The sequence below is a fragment of the Lampetra planeri genome, chromosome 18 (genome assembly GCF_965212315.1).
Source record: "Lampetra planeri chromosome 18, kcLamPlan1.2.h2, whole genome shotgun sequence".
In the NCBI taxonomy this organism is placed as follows: Eukaryota; Metazoa; Chordata; class Hyperoartia; order Petromyzontiformes; family Petromyzontidae; genus Lampetra; species Lampetra planeri.
In genome coordinates this window covers 1,702,172-1,722,993 of record NC_136124.1, presented here as the reverse complement: position 1 = coordinate 1,722,993, position 20,822 = coordinate 1,702,172, and the positions used below count along the sequence as shown (strand labels likewise).

General features: G+C 41.7%; 1 protein-coding gene across 1 annotated transcript in view; it reads right to left on the bottom strand.

The window, feature by feature from the left end:
• Positions 1-1,619: 1,619 nt before the first annotated feature.
• LOC144723468 (mitogen-activated protein kinase kinase kinase kinase 5-like) overlaps positions 1,620-20,822 on the bottom strand; it is an 84,752-nt gene continuing 65,549 nt past the window's right edge. Inside the window, exons 29-32 of the mRNA XM_078602246.1 lie at positions 15,321-15,413; positions 14,661-14,731; positions 13,704-13,759; positions 1,620-5,664 (exon numbers count right to left, since the gene is read on the bottom strand). Of these exons, the coding sequence (XP_078458372.1) occupies positions 5,577-5,664; positions 13,704-13,759; positions 14,661-14,731; positions 15,321-15,413 (308 nt within the window). The 3' untranslated portion in view covers positions 1,620-5,576. The remainder of the gene's footprint in view (positions 5,665-13,703; positions 13,760-14,660; positions 14,732-15,320; positions 15,414-20,822) is intronic.

Here is a 20,822-nt window from a genome sequence, read left to right as displayed (position 1 = left end):
TGCGTGGTGGGTCGCAAGGTTTGGCGTTTGGGGAAACAGCATGCTTGCTTTTTCGATTTAAAGCTTTCGTGACTGCAGGGATTCATCTTCTTGGTTCTTTCGATAAAGTCACGTAGAAGGGAAATAATAAAAGAATAAAAATAAATATGCTAAATTCCTGTTGATATGTAAATTCCTTTGTCAAGGCGCTCTCCTCTAACCCCAGCTTAAATATACGCTGCCAAGCTTGGTGGTATTCATTCGGACGCTGTCTTTCCGACAGCCCTGTTCTTCACCTGAGGACGGCTGCTTTGCGTTGTGGCCGAAACGTCGTGAGAATTGTATTTTATTGTTTTATTTTTATTATTTTATTATTTCCCTTCTACGTGACTTTACCGAAAAAACCAAGAAGATGAAGCCTGCTTGCTGTCGGTTAGACGAGTGGTAGCGTGAACACGTCCTATACCCAAACGCCTGTTTTGATCGCCAGGACACTTGACCCCCCCCCCCCTTTAAAACTAAAAAAAGTGTTCTCAGACATCGCCATGCCAACTCACCCAGTAAAACAGACAAACCACCAAGCACGTACGACAACATGCATGTACAGGGTGCCTTCAAAAACGCTTTAACACTTATATGGGACTATCGTTTTTAATGGAAAACGAACGGATAATAATACACTGTAACATGATAACCAATGCATTTAATAGCTTCAAAAAGTCAGTCTCCACTTATTCGCCATCATCGTCACCACATTGCCTGGAATCTTCTCCAGGTGGTCTCCAGCACCCGGAGCAGGCACATTTCTCGTGGTATTGTTGCAAATTCTCAGAAGTGTTCAAACATTTTTTGAAGCACCCTGCACTGACTTTCTAAGTCGCAACGTATAACCATCGACAGAACCATACGGAATGTGCCAGATATCAATAGGATCTCAAAGCCAAGCAGAGTTGAGCCTGGATGATGCTTGGATGGGCGAACACCATGTAACAGGTGTTATAGGCTACTGCGGAGCCACATGAGGGCAGTGCAGCCATTGTTGTGTACTCCGATGCTCGAGGGTACACGACTCCCATCTTCACCAACCCACACTGACCAAAGAAGTACGGTCAATTAACCACCGCACGCACGACCCACATGGCGTGGAGACGGCTACATCCAGCAGTGGATTGTACACAAATCACCAGCAGCCCCACCGAGAGACTAAACGAGTAAGGCGATCTGCAACATTATACCAACATCAAAAATTCCTACAATGTGGGGCATTGGCTGGCGAAGGGTTACATCTGCTTCGGCCGGCATGCATATTTCTCCGACTGTCGCTGCTGAGAAATAAAATTTTCCACACAGTGGAACATTTTAAGTACAGAATGTGTGCACCATATTCTTGGTTCTTTCGGTAAAGTCACGTAGATAGAACATAAAAATAATAAGACCGCTTGTGTTGCGATTGAAACGTCGTGGGTTTTTTGCTTTTATTCAAATTTTATTTTATTTTTATTTTCCATCTACGTGACTTTGCCGAAAGATCCAAGAATATGAATTCCTGCAGTCACGAAAGTAAAAAAATTAATGTGTACACCGTTTATATAATGCTGCGTGACATTTGCCGCAAAAAAAACTTTGCAAAGACCAAGAAAGCAATTTGTAATTCTTTATTCATACCATTATATACACATACAAAAGTTAGCATAGTGAACCAGACATTTATTTAAGAGACGCAGAGTTTCATACCTCTATAGGAATACAAAATGCAGGGTTTTTTCAAATCCTTGGGCAAAACAAACCTCTTATTTCATTTTAAAAAATCGATACGTGCTTTACAAGTTGCTTTGTGGGAGCAAGTAGCCATGTGATATTGGGAAACACGTGAAGTGAACATACATGATAAAACAAAATTTATACCATTAAAAACTGCTCAAGAGTAAAAGCTAAAGGCATAGTGATGTGACCATTTAACAAATCCACTACCTCCCTAGCGGCCCTGCCGATTCAATCAATTCTCACGATTTCGAGTCGCGATTTGATTGAATACCTGGGTGTTTTTGTTACATCACGGTCAATGTTGCGGCTGTATGTCACGTGACCCTCGTTACGTACAACGTATATACAAATCAAGGAACATTTAATCTTACACACGCGATACGATGCACGTTTCTTGAGTTTAAAGAACTGATATTAGTCCCACGAATTTAAACGAATCGTTACACCCACTCGAAAGACACACCAAGTGAAGCTTACTATTGAAGCAGTGCAGGAAGACAGCCGAACGCAATGCAGAAGCTCTTTTGCCAGGAAGCAAAGATAGACATTTAAAAGACGTTGTCTCGAGTGGTCCCTGACACCGCGAATATATTGTTATAAAATGCGGTGTAAAGTGTTACGCGAGTCACAGTATATCGCCTTAACAGGACAGCAGAGTAATGACAAAGATAATGATTTACAGACGAATAAAAATGAACAAAAGCGTAGGAGAGCGGCAGCCGTTTCGCTCAGTAAAATCAGTCTGGGCAAATGCTCGTAAGTAACACATCATGGGAATCTTAAACGTAACACCAAGTTTAATATACAACGCATGTTAAACGGCCACAATCCAAAGCACCCCACCATTGCACGGACACAATAAACGTCAAGCATAACATTACACACATTAGTGTAGAAAAGTTGGCAACGTAACTAAATGTTTAAAATTGATTTTCTATTGTTATTACTCTCCTTTAGCAAAAAAAAAAGAGACGAAAATATACGCAGTTGAAAGCACGGAGTATTTACACAGTTCTGAAACTACGTTGAGACGTACACACGAAACATCACATTGTGCTTGTCACGTGGACATCTTAAGACATGCATCGCGCCTGCAGTGCAGCGATGGAAGGCGCTGCACTCCTGCACCGTTCTCTTAGAGACCCACATCCGAAGCATGTTGTCCAACTTCGCGCATTTCAAAGCACAAGCCAAATGATGCACAAACAGCACACTACACACGGGCACATTTATAAATAATAATGAACTCTCGCGAAGCTCTGGTTTATATCTCACGTAGACTCCCAAATTGGGAACAAATTAAGGCGTGCGTATGCCGTCTCGTTTGGTGTTGTTCTGTTTTAACACTGGTTTATGACACTGATGCAGCTCATTTAAATATGGGGTTATGCCCAAGGCAAATGCACAGCTGCTCATGATCCTCCTAAAGTCAGCACTTCGGGACATGCATTGTGGGGCACGAGTCGACGAATTCTACGACTGCAGCCGTCGAACAGAAAGGCACGAGCAGGTGCCCTCGGTTGGAGGTCAGGAGTCAGAGGTTTAAATATTACATTCTGTGGTGCAAGCAATGACCATGATCAATACACATGGACGACGGCATGCCCACACAATCAGTTAAAAGAACCGAGTCCACTTACAAATGTATGAGAGTGTTTTCCCACAACATAATTTTGCACTTTAATTTAAATAATGACCCGAAAAGCAACGTGTTGCTAAACCCCAGGTTACCAGTTTATTCAGATTTATCCAAGATATTAGTAGACTGTGTAAAAAAAAAGTAGTGGCACATCGATCAAACCCTGACCGCGGTGAACAGCAATCAGTTTGCGCGTTGAGTAACAAATAAAAATCGACTTCAACCATCACCGCTCCTTCTCAATGAGGTTCTCAAATTAAACAATCGAACTGAAAACGTGTTGTTCGCCAATCAATTCTAACTGAGCCTGGCACAACCTGCTTATTCAAGCCACATGTTTTTATTCCCCTGCACGCCGTTTCAAAGTATCTACAGACAGAGTAGCGGGTTTCAATTCTGGGCAATGGGCATCAATCAAATAGAGGGCACGGATTTGACAGTGCGGTGCATTGTTTCACTGCTCACAGCAAGTCGGCAAACTTGAAACGGAGACTTTAAAATCGGCATGGGGTAGCTCAGCGTCACGGCATCACACCAACGTCTGTCCACGCACCAACAGGCCAGCAGAAGGCCAAAGATGTGTAGGTGGACGCGCACCTACGCACACTCACACCTTCTACAAACACAAATTGTACCACTTGTAACTGGGAGTGTACGAACGTAGGTATGTTTGCATCTTCGTGTAGAAAGGGTTTCACGATTAAAAAAAAACATTGCTTAGCTTTCGCCAATCTATAGGCACAAGATTTAAACGCTTAAGTGCGCATACAATAAAATAGGTCTTAAATTGCAACTTCTTGCCGGGGTTTTAGAATGAAAGCTCTCGGCAGAGGTGGCGCCCGTGACAGGTGGTTCCGCCCAAATAATTCGCCGACGGCAATTGCAGTGCAAAGAACGACACCCGCCCCCCGTAGAAAATTTGCACATCAATGCCAACGGCGCACATTAACGGCTTGAATCATAACTATGGAGAGGGAGTTTAAAAAAAACACAGCTCAAGGACGCATTTAATGGGGCTGGGCTTACATTTGTAAAGTGCCAAGGTCGTAGCGAAACATCCAGATTGATTAAATAACCGGTAGAGTCCTTACGTGGGAGACGAAGCTTTAAAGGAAAAAAACACATTTCAATTGCGGTTAGTATAAACATTTTAAGCGTTACTTTTTTTTACATATGCAGACTAAATGTGACTAAAAATATCAGATATTAAATTCTCGTTTTCATCTTTAACTTATCTAAATTCTACGTTTGAACGAGATGAACCTTTTAAGAAGCAAAGCTCCTTGCCAGAGTAGAGTGCACAAAGTTCACCAAATTGAGACAGCGGTGAAACTCAATCACGGGAGTGCGACGGCTTTGGTGTGCTATGAAACACTTAAAGCCCTTAACAGTTTCAGTCAAAATGCTGGGAATCCATGTCCGATTACAGAGACCACTTGTCAGTGGAATGTTTTAGTGTCATGCGTTCATTAAACGTGCCTTGCCGCGGAAATCACTCGGCAGTTGCATAGTTTGCGTCCACGTATAAAAGGGAGATTTAAAACTCGAGCGTGGCACATATTGTAAAGCGGAATACATCGCAAACATTTTCCACAAGGTGTGAAAAGAAATGCAGCTGCCTCTGTAGGCTCAGATGGGACACAGCGCAAACATGATTCTGTACCGGTATTGGAAATCTCTGCAGGGTACAATGAAAATAAAACCTCACATCTTTGAGATTGTGTGTCCATGAATGACAGAAACGGTCACGTTGACCCAAACATCATCTCTGTTTTAAAACCAAGATGCACCAAAGATAGCAAAACATTTGCACATCCCAGCTGGAGCATTCGCCGATGGAAATCCGAAGAATCATCAACCTCTTGTACCTATAAGAAATGGCTGTGTTTTACATGTAGGAAACAATCAATGATGTCAACGTAGTTACAAAAACATCGTTATTATAATTATTACTACTGTATACAGTATTCCCTTTGTTTAAACAGTTTCCCACACCTACTTAAAAACAGGAAGCATTTTTTTTAGGAAGTCGGTGCTTCTGCACATTTCTACAAAAGCCACTGAAATAATGAATGGCTCGAGGGGCAGGATAGGAGGCTTCAACCCGGCCCAGAGGTTTGGAGGAGCATTCCAGAAGTGTTCCCACGGAGTGTCAGGCAGCGCGGCAAGCAGCGCAGAGTCACGAGCGCCTTGCTCAGTAGGAGCTCTCGTGCCCCGCCAACGTGTAGAGGTTACTGTGCGCCGTCGGGTGATCTGTAGGCCTGCTCTCCAGCACGACCACTCTGCAACAGAGAACGTATGCACGTACGTTGAACTTCTTTCGCACCGTACCTAGCCAACCATGCTCATCAGTTTGGGTTCATGAAGGTGGGGAGCATACAAGTGGTGTAAGTATAGTACAAAAATGTATTTTGCTCAACTGCCCTTTGCTGCAGCAGCCTATAACAACATGCTGTGTATAGTGTCACTCATCCAAGCACTATCCCGGCTTCACCCTGAGCTAGACAGCAACTGATATTGCATAGATTATGCAGAAGCCTGTGATAGTCACCAGTTCGGGAAAGCTGGATCGAACAACATGCCAAGTGTGAACTGGTTTCTTGCTTATTGGACTCATTAGCACAGCATAGCCACAATATCCTACATAAACGAAAATCATATTGTTTTCATAATTGTAGATACAGAAGTGCCATGGCAGGACAGTCTGCTATCTACTATTACTTGTAAATGTATCCATGTGTACAAAGCCACTTGTAAACAAATATTACGTGGCACCTTCATAGATTAATAATGGTTAATAAATAGCAAAGGGAGTGTCAACATGAAATAAAAAAAAACGTTAACATTAATGAGGTTGGTCAATGTAGCGAACAATTTTCATCCAGAATATTTTTGTTGTTTATACATTTTTAACAAACCCATTGAGATAAGTCAATTCCAGTCAAACACGGTCCTACTTAAAACAAAAACTGCTGAAAAACAATTGGTCCTGAGGGCTTATTGGCTGATGAAGTTACATAGGGTTTTTATTTTATATTTTGGGGGAAGAACAGACTCCATATCCAAATATTACTTGTTAACTAAAACTAAACCGATGATACATGAAGCAATGCGGCAGATCAAGCTGGATTATAATCATCTGCACGCTGATTATTAGGAAGGTAATACAACCCAATGTGTCCTGTCTATACCAACAGGTTGAGCAATTGTAAAACAACCCTCACTTTCTCCTCCTTTCCCTGTCGTTTTCTTCCATTCACGCGACATTTTCCTCTTCCTATCATCTTTCTCTCTTCAATTCTTTCCTTTAAACAATTTCTCTCGTCAAGCTCTGACCACTCGCATAGAAAAAATAAAGTGAAGCGTATTTAGGAAACAACGCCTCTTAGCTCATAGGATTTTTTGAAGCAAATGAAAAAAGATATTCAGTAAAAATTTGACGGCCAGCCAAGGGACAGGTGTGAGCAATCGAGGTTCTGCCACAATCAAAAGTTACCGGTTTAGTGTATTGTCAGACAACTTTCCCACTGGAGGCAGGTCAACAGCATACCATGGCGACCCAGATTGCAACAACCTCCACCTTGATCAATCTCAAGAGCACAATATATATTTATCCGCAAAAGCATCTGCAAATGGGGACCAGTCCCTCTCGAAAGCCACAATGCATTCTGCTCCTCAATGGGAGCAGAATGTTTTTCAAAAGGTGTACTCTGCAGAAATGCCCTTCACAACAATGCCATCAATCAAACCTGGTCCAAAGCAAACAAGTGCAGGCTTTGCTGCGAGAAAACAAAGCTGTTTTCTTCAGCTCGCCTTGTGCACCAAGGACTCTGGGACACTCACGCTCGCACGCCTGGGCGGGCATGAACATAAACGGGCGCCGAGTGTGCCGTCATTTGTCAACCACGCTAGCGCCCGTCCGGCCTGTAATAACACATGGGCGTGTGTTGGAGTGGCGCTGGGAGTGGGCAGAGCCTGTGAGTGGGATCGTAGCTTGTGCTTTAATGAGTTTTGGGCCACAGCGCCAGAATAGGTTAATGTTAAACAATGTTTATATTAAAATAAACAGCACACACACTGCAGGACATGCCTGCAATGAGCTTCGACAAGGATTCACCATCACCACCGTTGTAGTCGGCCATTGTCTCTCCACTGCTGGATGAAGGCCTCCCTATATCGTCGAAATCCCTTAATGGTCCTGCCATTCTACTACCTAGGCACGTAATGATTAATTTATTAAAGTATATTCTCGCACTCATGACACACACACACACAGGTGTCAAATTGCGAGCGTGGCAATTTATTCGTCACAATCTATGTAAGTTAGATGATAATTCTATGACTTTCATTTTAGGATAATTTGGTTGAACAAAGCTGTGCGGCTAAAATAAAAACAAAAACAATGCAAATATGATGGCAAAGCAAATAAAAAGGAATCACTTCCTGAATGAAATCACAATCCAGAATCAGACCTTTTCAGCGCATCACGGAGTGTGAACTGTTACGTGCCTACAAGATTCCACGTGATTAGTACCGCGCATCAACGGACCTAACAAAGAAAAACTGCATATAGGCATTTCTACAAATCCAGTCAACATTTCCAAGTCATTCTAAGACAACTTAAGAGATGGCATTTCAAAGGTAAGTTTGCATACTTTTAGAAAAAAGGCTTTAATTTGTGGCATACTCTGGTGTTTTGACACGTACATATAAAATGGAATGCATTTCCACCATCTCAGCATGAATAAAACAATCAATTCGTCCCAAGTATTTGTCCCTTAGCATGGGCAAGTTATTTCTCTCTGCATAAACATTCAAAATTGGTTGACACACTATGCCCAAGTCCAAAAGCCACTTCATACTTAAACCAATTACCCACATATTTAAAGTATCCAAACAGTACGTCCGAAATTGTAGAATTGATCAAACTTCTCCCGTGAAAAATCAAAAACGACTACAACTTTGTTATTTTTAACTGGTTTCACTCAAGCAAAAGAGTAACACCTTGAGTCCGTATGACGTCAGAGTAGGCATAGAGATAAAAGCCTCCTTCTCAAGAGAGTCCTGCTGTTTGTGATGGTAACGGACTCACGAAGGCTCTAGAACCACCCCACCTCTCAATCACACAGCCCTTATCTCATCCCCCCCCCTCCTCGCTGTTAATAACAAGTAGCCAGGGGAACACGCGCTGCAGTGGCATAGGTAACTATTGGAAGACCAGACTGGAAGCAAGTGCTAGAGCATGTCGATATAGGCACACTTGAGTACTGGTTTTACTGGAGGTGTTATTTAAGTGATCGTGGTACATTGTCAAATCGACCGAATAATCCATTTTCTAGGTTTTAACTCTTTCTCTCCAAATAAGTAGTTTCCCTTTCAAACGAGTGTCTACTCATACAGCTCCACGCAGCTGGAATGTCCTGTGTTAAAATCCCAGGAAACAAATATTAACCATAACTTTTAGGTCAACAAAACAACCTTATGGGAAAGCATAATCACAACTCGACTCCAATTATGTCCCCACATTTTTCTACAGCAGTCTACATTTTAAGTGTTAAGACGTACGTGTTTTAACACAAACGAAAGGGGGGCACTTGCATATTAGCTGCGACGCAGTGGCCCATTCAACCAAATGTTTTATTGTTGTGGCTCAGGCCTCGTACTTGTGCTTGCAAGCAGCTTGTGCAGCCCACAAGCTCGATGCCCAAAGCCCAAATGAATCTGAAATGCGCAGCAAGTGCCTTCATTTAGGCCTCGACCTGGTTGCGGACGGTGATGAATGAGTGTGGGACAGAAGGCGCCCATGGACAGTGGTCAATGAGAGTGTGCTGAACCGTGCGACTGTAAGGGTCAGGTGTGTTTGGATAACCGGAGGGGCCTCGCAAGCCCCATTCCTAGGCCAACATCCATCCAACTCGGGCAGTGAGGATTTCGTTTTTTTTTCTCTTAACAATGTTGGCAGTTCCCCGGGTTGTCTGCCCCCCGCCCCCCATCAACCAGGACGCGTCGGGTACATGGGCCTGGTGGATATTCGTGTACTGTTTTTTTTGTCGTCTAACGTTCTACAACAAAAGTTAAAAGTATGAAATATATAAAACAATGCCAGCAGTTGCTTTCTTTCTATCAAATTGCATCGTGTGGGGAAGAGATCCACATTCTACAGATCGAGGAGCTTCCAATTGTCACCTGTTTAATCAAGCAGCCGTGGAATGCAGTGTGATGTGTTACTTCACTGAGTAGAAATAACATTAATAAAAAATATACTTTTACTCTTCTACATTTACAAAAATATTGATACAAAACGTGCACAGCATACGTGTTAATATATGTGTTGTGGTTGTATAACAAAAAATCATCAAATGTCTTGCTGAAAAAAAAATAAGGGCATTTTAAGAACATCCTCACGGGGAAGTAATAACATATCATATCAGTCTGGGACACAGAATTAAAATATTTCCAAATTACGTTCAAGCAGAGTAGTGAATAAACAATGCAAATATGCGCACATCATATGAGATGAAAATGGCACATTAAATGATAACACACCTGGAATACATTGGGGCTACGGGAGGGGGAAGACCAACATACATAGTCCCCTTGCACTTTACGACCTCGCAATGCGGGAATATTTGAATCAGGAATTCAGTGGACAATGGACTGGGAGGGGATCGGATGCGATGTGGCCACACTCTTGAAGCCCAACATGTTACAATTCCCTTTGGGGAATTAACAGGGAGCATACTTAGAATGCAGCCATCTCCTCTTGGAAGAATCTCGCAAGGAGAACTGGGCACGAATCGAGCAGTGCGCTGAGAGTGGAAAGCAACACACAGCTCTTTAAATAGAGGTGCGTTCTTGTTTTTATGAAAAAGACCTTTGAGGCCATTATGTATATTACAATTGGAAAAGCTGTCCTCAAATGCCTTAACCTGACTAATTTTGGTTTGTGGGATTTTTCACCATGCCACCTACACCACGGGGTACAGGCAACACCTTTCTCTGCCTCGCTAGTCTGGACATGAAATCAATTCGCACCGTTGCATCTAAATGTCTCGTAGTATCAGAGTAGATTCTGTTCTGGCCTTCCGCATTGTTACAGGGCTTATACCTTACACTGATGAATCCGTAGACAAATACACCCTTTACAGTAAAAACATGCACACGCACAAACCACCGATGTATTTAAGTATTCCCGTTATGGCAAGTTAGTGCCGCTGGGCACAACGGTTTATTCAAAGTCTTTTATCGGTCAAGCCCAATTCCTTTAACAGGGAAGCAAGCCGTACAAAGCACAAAGAATGACACCCATCGCTACCAAGGTGCATTAGGTCGTTACACACACGCTCTTCTGTCCAGACACTGTTGCCATGGCAATGAGTGTGGTCAATAAAGCGATTACAGATGAACACTGGGCCAATCTTGGTGAACAAAAAGTTGGATTTACCAACATGAAAAAACAAGATCCATGCAGAGAGTAACGAAGTGCTTTTCGCAAAAGATACGTTGATAATATCAGTGACTGAGTAAGAGTTTGTTGAAACGATTAAACACTTTTTAAATAAATCCTACAAAACAGCCATGTTTTTTGCTACAAGTTTATTAGCCTGCCATTGCCAAATTCATTTCTTGAGCAAATGACGTTTAAAAAAAAACCCTGAAAAAAACAAGTTGAAGTATATTATTATTATGACAACGTCTGTTTACCCAGGAGTCTCAATGGGTCAGAACTCTGTTCAGGAGGGGCGATGATTGTATCTTGCAATACCATCAGAGTCAATTGCAGGTAACTATTTTTATAATCATCAAATGTGGACAGTGACACAGGCACAGGCACGCATTGCTCTCGCAAATAACCTCACGTGATCTTTAAAGTCCACTGTGAAGCAGACCGAGTGCATTTTAAGGGTTAAGGCACCCTCAGTGATAACCAGTGCGGTTTGCTATGAGCTACATGTTTGCGAAACATTAAAGTTTACGCAAATAAAATCAATGATATACACTGTCCGAGCTGTGCGATAGCTCTTAAATTATCGCACAATCCATGGCGACACTAACTTGTGCCCATTAAAATATTGTCACCTGGAACATTCCTTAAGATGTCCATAGAAAAGATTTACACATACAGTACTTAGCAGATGCGTAACGTCACGAGTACAAAACAGTTTAAATCTATAACTTACACAGTATGCATTTATATAATGGAATATAATACCCCGTCAAACACATTCGAATAAATACTAAATTAATTAAATGATTCCGCAGTCTCATGCCTTAACAAAAATACATGACAGGAATTAGATTTAAAATGTATGTATGTTGAGCTTATTTTGCACCGTACATAGCAAACTGCGCTAATCGGAGGTGCGGGGAATGGACAATACAATACTATAAATACTCAAAGACACAGTCATATCCATTATTTTTCATCCTGTACACGTAGGAGCCCAATTTGTTTTTAAACTAAAGCAATTGTATATTAAAAAAGCTACGTACTGTATTGTATTGCTTTCTTTATTTATTAAAAGGCCGCTCACAGGGCAGGCTCTATTATTAATTGCACTACAATTATTTGCCAAGCAAACAAAACAGCACAGGGATACATTGAACAGCTTTGTCCTCACTCCTGTGTCAACATTGCTCAACTTAATATTCCACTGCTATCTTAAGCAAATAAATAGTTGGGTCCCCTGTAGAGCCAAGAATGTTGTTTTTTACGAGACGGAAATGGCACATCAAAGGAAAATGAGACAAACAGGCCGAGGAGATTGGATGCCTTTGTGGGTTTAGTCGGCTGTAACAAGTTTTGTAACAGGCATTTAAATGCGTATGGACAGTTGCAATTGCCAAGTCTACGGGTGGTGTATAACTCATAAACAATGTAGCGTAGCTGCCTGGGCTTGCTCTGTGGTGTTACCATTCTCTAAAGATAAGTCAGGCTGATAATAAAGCCCAAATGTAAAAATTGTGCAAATTAGTGATAAGACTACCAAAGCTGTTATTTCATTATTTTGAATTATCTTTAGATTTTTCACTTAAAATCTGATGACTTCTTCACTGTGGATGTGTTAACTGCACAATATGCTTCGCGTAAACATAATTTACGAAACAAAATGTTAATTCGAAGAAATATTTCTCCTCGTCAATAAAATCAAGTCAACACAAAATATCCCTTTCAAACGCAATACAATTTTAAAATCGCAACCACAAAGCAAAAGCACCACACACTGAAGAAGTGCCCGCGAGCCGTAATGACAATACACGATGCCATTTACAAGATATTCACTGACAAGTCTGCGGGGACGTGCGCACAGTCGACGCGCTAACGATGTATAGCCACAGCTCAGGAACTCAATCTCTGGTGCTGTCTGTCCGTCTCTGTGCTCCACAGAGCCCGAGTTTGCCCCACGAGGCCACAGCTTCCAAGAGACTTGTTCACGCGCGGATTGTGCGTTTGACGAGCCCAGCCAGTGGCATTCCAAAGCAAGGTAGCAGCCCATGCAACGTCAACACGGCAAGGCGGCTTGTTATTTTAAAATACTCTTAATGTTTTTTTCTCGTCCGTGCTGCTCAATGCACGCTTAAATGCACACCTAACAATGCCCCTCTCTTTAAAGCAATTGTGTAAAAACGTTTCTCACAAAACTATTTTTAAAAAATATTCTCCCATAGAAATAAATCGTTTCTGCATTGGATGGCATGCTTTAGGGAGATGTAGGGTTTTCTCAATGTGAAAAGAGAAGGGGGGTAAAATACAAAGAGAAAAAAATGCACACTTGTGGTTACTCATCCGTATCACACTATTTGGCCCAAAGGTGTTCATATTAATCTTTAACCCTTCGGAATTTACGGTTGGTGAAAGTGCGGGTTTCCAAACATAAATAAAACCTCAGCACTGCTGGAGTGAATACAAATTATTACTCGACAACAGACTTTGAATTAAACTGTTAGATGTTTCAAGAACAAATTAATAATCACCAAATCTACTTTTAAAATGTTGACGACCACCACCAACCGGCTACAAACCTTCTGTTCAAATATAATGATTTAGACCGGATTCACGACAGATGTGTTACATTCCATTAGGAGTGAAGAATCACTGAAGTCTGTTTGGTTAGCCCAACAAACATAACTGAAGACCAACGGGTCAGATAACCCTTCTCTTGGGTGTTCATTTTATGCTGAACTTTAAACCCGGATCCCGGATTACAGAGGTGTTACAACTTGAAAAACCTATCAAGCTATTTGTGCAGTCAGCCAGTGGTTCAATATACTCGGCCGTCGGAAAGCTGGCGATTCGTGACAATGACACGAGTGGCAATACCTTTCCGATCCAAGCAGCCGAAAGACCCTCGTGTGGTCCGAGATCTCTTGGGTAACCTGGGGGAAAAAAACACACGGCACGAATCAATTGAAGGGAAAGGTTAATGAAACGCAATCCAATATGCGTTTTTTTAATAGCTAGAGGTGAAGTTGAATGACAAGTGCTGGGCTGTACCGCTAAGTTAATTATTTATAGAAAGAGACGCTTACGCGAAGCAATGCCTAACGGGAGGGCAGAGGTTGATGGGGTGATCAGTAACGAGGCAGAGTTGAGGCAGACACAGCACTCATTTGCAACTTGAACGACGCAAGCCCAATTAACGCAAACTAACGGAGGCAGCTCACATACCACCACACCCCATACTTGTCCATCCGTGAACACAAAGTACAGTTACAAATGTCTTGTAGCAAAATGATCCGGCTGCTGTTTGATGACTAAAAACTGCCGACACCTGACGTTGAGAGAAATGCGCACGTATCAATTGCTGAATTGATGATGGCCAAATGGCCAAAGTATCACCTCTCTGTGACTACATACACAAGTTAATGTTTGCAGATTTTCATTTTTTATTATGACGATGCCAATAATGGGTTTTTAAAATGGATGATTAAGGAAGTCCCATTAAATGCCATAAAAGGGCAAAACAGTTGTGCTATCGTTCAAAGCACCAATTCAAAGTCAAAACATTCAGACATGCCATGTACACATTACTTACGATATATTTTAATAGGTTATAGCCCTGTATAACCTACAACTGCTGCAGGTCAGTGCCACATTAATTATATTTAAGGCAATTAAATCAACGCAGAAAAAAAGGAAACTTCTCCAGCCATAACATTTTACTTAGGACCCCTGCCTCCAAGCATTAACAGTTTGACAGCGTGCATAGTTCGGAGAGCTTAACTGTTCTCAAAGCAATACCCTCACTCTTACACTCGGCTGGCAGCATGTTAATACCTCGTTGGCTTTGAAGCTTTTACCCTGCATGCCGTGTTTCCAGAAGGCGAGAACACTGTCCTGCAGACACACTGCAGGGAACGGGAACGGCAAACACGATGACTCAAGACACCCCCGTACACGGATAGATGTCCGCAGGTTCTACAAACCCGTACGAGAGTCGCTGGGACGATATGCGACGTTTTAACACCGGACTGCTTCACGCGCAACGCACCTCGACAGAGTTTTTCAAGGTTTATGTTGGCCATCGCCAATATATGCAGAGGTGACGTGCTTGTGACTGGTACTTAGACCATTTGTGATCTTCTTCCTTTTGAAAACTCTCACTTAATGTTTTCAAATCTTACTGAATATTTCATATAAATGGCAATAGATATATGCTGATTTACAAACATCCCATTTTTGGCAATCAATTTTCTCAATTTAAGTGTAAGGTGTAACATACAAGACAATGTCATCTCTGATGTTCGCAAAATGGGAAAACGCTCACACCCTTTTGTACACAATTCCAATAAATAGACAAATTTAACCAATGCATAGAGATGATATGTGCAACGTTCAAAACTGCAAAGTACGATAAGTTGTACTTGACATACATTCAATGTATGCAGTGTATGTGCAGAATGCATGAGGGTTCTGTGACAGGCCATGTCTGCTCACCTATGAAATCGATCTGGAAGTCAAAGTGCAGCTCGGAGGCTTGTTTTTTGTTTGACTTCAGCTTTCCGTGAAGGTTGACTATCTTGACACTTTCTGCAAATGGGAAAAAAATGAAAGTGTTAGGCATTAATGCAACAAATACAATGGCACACTCCCATGAATGTCATCACTAACACGAACAATGCAGGCAGTGATCATAAAATCACATGACAGTACACGAATTTACTTTGGGGGGGGCCTTATCTTTTTTAAATACCTTGGTTTTTTTTACACCGTAAATTCCAATTTTATACATATTGGAAATTCTGGCGAGTACAGAAATTGTATTTGATTCAATAACGATAATTTTTAGTTGGTCAAAACGGCTTGCACATCTCCATGCAAACAAGGTATGATTAAATTTACAGCCATGTTTTCAATTCACTGCTGATGAAGGCCACTCTGCACCATGTCGGCTGTGCAATGTGTTCGACTGCACTTCACCATGCTGGTCAGTTAAGGTGGGTGAATGAAGGGGCCTAGGACTGTTTCAAATATAGCTCGCCCACTCTACATCAGCCTTGGCTGGGAGTTAAACTCAGATCACTGTGTTCACAGTGCAGGGTGCTAATGATAGTGTTAACATTGTCCCCCTTTAATTACATTTTCTAGAAAAACATTGCGTGATTATTTTTTTGATAAGCTCGTCGTTTTTAGAACACCACAGTTGGTGTTTTAAAGCAGAATGGTTAAAATAAAAATCTACACTACTGCTGACATCATGTGTTTTTGCAAGTGTTCAGCATCCTATTGCAATTTTCCAATATTACATGGGAAAAACAGTTATAAGCATGCCATTTCTAAGCAGAATTACCACATATAATGGAGTCCCCCATACTGTGTACATACTTCAGATAATCTAGGTAAAATACACACCCACGCGCAATACATGAATATACAATGTGCTCGGTAGCACATTATATATTCAGTGAAAGCATTTTTGCCTGGGTCTTATGGGATGGATGTGCATTAAAATGATGTAAATTAGATTTTTGAACACCATTTATGTATACAACATAACATTCTTCCCCCAAGACACAAATATGCATTTGCATATGCGATGTGGAATAAACAACACAAATAGATATTCTAGATTTGAAGTTTTCGAAGACTGCAAGGATTCATATTCTTTGGTTTTTTCAGTAAAGTCATGTAGGTAAAAAATACAAAATAAATAATAATAAAAAATGAAATTAACAACTAAATTTAAATCACGACGTTTCGGAAGCAACACAAGCATCCTTCATCAGGTATGACCGCTCCAGCAAAATTAAAATCCCATACGCTACAGTAATTACGTTACAGTAATTTTGCTGGAGCGGACATACCTGATGACGGATGCTTGTGTTGCTTCCAAGACGTCGTGATTTAATTTAGTTGTTTTTTCATTTATTTATTTTATTAATTTTTTACCTACGTGACTTTACCGAATAAACCAAAGAGTAGAAATAGATATGCCTGGAAGGCTCAAAGGTCATGGCACCGATTTGGCACTGCCGATAACCTGGGATCAAATCCACATTTTAAGCCACCCGCGATAAAACTGGGTTTTCGCAATGTGCAGAAAGTTGATCGTCTCAGGCCAGTCACAAATGACCGAGCGCAAAAGCAAGTCGCATACAAAAATATATTTTCTAATTTGACTTGCTAAATTCCACCCGAGAATTCAAATATGCTGTGTCGAACTGACGTGCAATTAAAATGTATCGATAGCAGGGTGCGTGCAAATATCACCCCCCTCGTGTGTGAACAAACAAAGTCATTTGAGGGGATTTTGGAATAAATTCTGCGACTTCTTCGCGAGATGTTCTTTAACAGAAGGTGATGCACTGCTCTGCAGGTGTTCCAACATGGACAGTTCGTCCAAGGATACGATGGCAATCATACAATTGGAATGCAATTTGTAAAAGGGAAATATAAACCAACAACTCGTGTATCAGATGTAGCAATATGCAGCGATACAAACTAGACATTGTTTTCTTATTTACATAAAATTTTATATTCAAGCATCTCGCCTCTCAAGCAACTTGAATGTGAACACATTTATGGAAGCAATATTCGACTGCCCGTGCCTCTATTCTCAAGGGAACACGTGGAATAACCATATATCACTCTGGCAAATAGAAGCAATGACGACATTGTTGCTCTCACTCAGCAGCCACGTGATCTGCACATATAAGACACCAAATTCTTATACTCAGCTCTGAGAAGCAATTTCAACGATGTCAACAACATTTGTGCTCCTCAGGAGGTAAGTGGTTGAGTTGGAATATAGAGATGTGGAAAGGAATACCTTTGAATTTCCAAGTTATTACTGTGCTTCTAACTTAATGGCGTTAGCAATTTCAACTCAAACCCACTTATGTGGTAATCAACTTATGTTTGAACTACGCCTTTACGACATGCACTATGTTTAAACTTACAACAAGCCTGCCCCACAGTAAGCACCATATACACACCACACGAAGTCATTCATCATTTAATCGGGGTGTAAAAGAATACACCGATTAATACCGATGCTTAAGACTCAAGATAGGTGCAAATCCCATTCATAAAAATTGATTTATGCAAAATGCATTGAAACAATAAATGTATGCGAAAACGATGACTTAAATTAAGACACAATGTTGCAAAAAAACTAAACATTTGAAAAACAGTAAAAACGAGGCAAACTAAAATCGGCTCCTGAATCAATACTGGCTTCGAATGGCAACAATTCATGAAATCACCAGGGGGGATAGGGGGCCAATAGTTACAACCCAACTGTGTAACCGGCTAACCCAGGGCTTGGCAATCTGTGGCTACGGAGCCGCATGCAGCTCTTTCAGGACCGCTTCGTGACGTCATCTATTAAGGACCCCACCGTCTCGTCTTCACGTTGCATTGCGGCGGCTCTTGAAATATTGAGGTTTTCACCGAATTCGAGAAAAAAACGCCTCTTCTTGTATTTTTGGTTGCCGACCTCCGATCCAACCCTTACCCATCCCACATGTGGCCCCCTAAGCTCCCATGACTCCCAAGCAACCTGAGAATAGGATTCCCCGCCCATCATTAACGGTGTTTCCATGGGCCATTCAACATGCACGCGTGGGACCGTCTGGCTGCAAACAACAACACTCGTGTATGTGCTTGTGAGCCGATACCACAGACACTCTGAGCCTGTCACTTGTGAGCTGCAACAGAACATGCGGATGGCGGTTCGCATTACGGGATCGCCGCACGGGGGTGGCGGTGACACACACCCGAGTTGTGTTCTTTTCATCATACAATTTGATTGTCCGCAGCGCTGTGCCGCCTAAGCTGTAATTCCATACCGCCATTACGACACTGCCAGGTCGTGACATAACCTCGCACGCAGACCTGCGTGGAGCCATCGCGCACGTGTCCTGCCAATGTGCACCGACCATAAGGAGGAAAACGATATATCGAGGATTTCCATTTGTGCACCCTATGGTATGCAATATACTTTTGTATGAAGTATTTTAGATTGGGCTCACAAGCCCTTTTGAGTCCCATATGTCCATTATGAACCTCAAGAGTTGTATACAAAGTATGCTGCAAGTATAACTGCTAAGGCTGGAATAAATCACCCCATCCCCTGCAACCCACAGCAATTAAATGAATGGTCACAAATTGTCACGTTTCAAGGCTGTGATTAGGTGAAATTATTCATAAAAACATATGCAGACAATTTTTTTACGTTTAATTTAGATCAGTGGTTCTTAACCTTTTTGGAGGTACTGAACCCCACCAGTTTCATATGCGCATTCACCGAACCCTTCTTAATTTGAAAAATAAAATATGATTTTTTCTAATTCAAAACATAGGTATATGTTTTACTGGTGCACAATCATATGAGTCGGGTGTGTGTCTTAACAACCGCCGAACCCCTGAGACTGACTCATCGAACCCCTGGGGTTCGATCGAACCCAGGTTAAGAACCACTGATTTAGATGGTTTATAATTTCGTCTGCTTCTTTGTAGTTCTCACACACAATTCAATGCATTAAAGTGAGACTAAATAATCAATAATTGTTGAAAAGATGCTGTTGCATCACAAGTAACAACCGATAGAGTTGTATTATTGAGCCCAAACAGTATTTACACAGTGACAGGCTACAAGTGATGGTATTCCTCAATATAAAAGTATTCAGCACGCCCTGATTAAATAACCCAAGTGACTCGGTGTTGGAAGAGTATGCACATTGACAACACAAACTCAACTTTGATATATATTCAAATGAGTTCCGTAAATAGTTTTCAACAAATAAACTTCTCCAGACTTCAACAACGAATACAATTGTGAAAACGTTAGTAATGAGCAACGAGTGCACATGCAAATGAAATTACTTGCAAATGAAGTGCCGTGTCAATACACCACGGAGTGGTAGGCACCACGTTATCCCAACAATCGAACATATTACCCAAATGTGTTTGTACGCGCGAAAATGTACGTGTGTGGGAAAGCACCGGGTGATGTCTCTATGGCGTCGGGCGGCGTGTATAATGTTTTCGCAAACCGCTTTGTCACGTTGGAGTTGTGGGAATAAAAAATAAACAAGGGCAGCGTTTCCCTGGAAACAAAACCGCTGGCAAGCAGCGGCCCAATGTCTGAATAATTGTTTGACGTTCTGGAAAAGATCAGCGTTTAAACCAACTGCTAAAACTGGTCGTCCAAAGTTGTTGACTTAAATAAACAGAAGCAATCTTATACAACGTAAGTGTATTTTTGTTTTATATAGCTGCGCTGTGCATTCCATTACTTCAATTAAGTAAAACGTGTCATCTCCTGCACATGTGTATAACCGAGTGATGTTAAGGTGGGGTTGGCAGATCGCAGACAGCGACAGACAGGTGCGTGGAACACTCGCCTGCAGGGCCTCAAGGTAGCCTGATATACGACGGCAGGAGTAACATGCTGGAATCATAAAACTTCTTGGAATTCTGTGAGGTTAGCGTAGATTGTGATTCGCAAAGCACCAGTATCATTATAAAGATACTAGCTTTGGCAGCAACATCTCATCACCTCGCCACCGCAACCATGTACACAGAAGGCGAAAGTGTATTCCTTTTTACGAAGTAAAAGGTATACAAAAATTGGAGACGAACGACTGGAACCACAAGGGTTTATAAGATGTAAGAACTAGCCAGTCAAGCAGGAAGTACACCACCTTAACACTCATATACACCTTTCACAAAGAGGCCAATAAGAATGAAGTCGGGGCGATCATTAATAAAAAAAACAGTGGACTAGGCAGCACGATATTTATTACGTAGCAAATTGGAACAGGTACTCCTAAATGTCACCTTTTGTAAGTGCCATCAGGTTTCGATGAGTGAATATGAAATAAGAGCGGCCTTTTCCACGTGCTTGCTTGTGCGTACGAGACAGGGATGCATTGTTTGCAAGCCCTTTATCAAGGCGCTACCAGATGCCAGAGCTCATTATATTACAGTTCACCC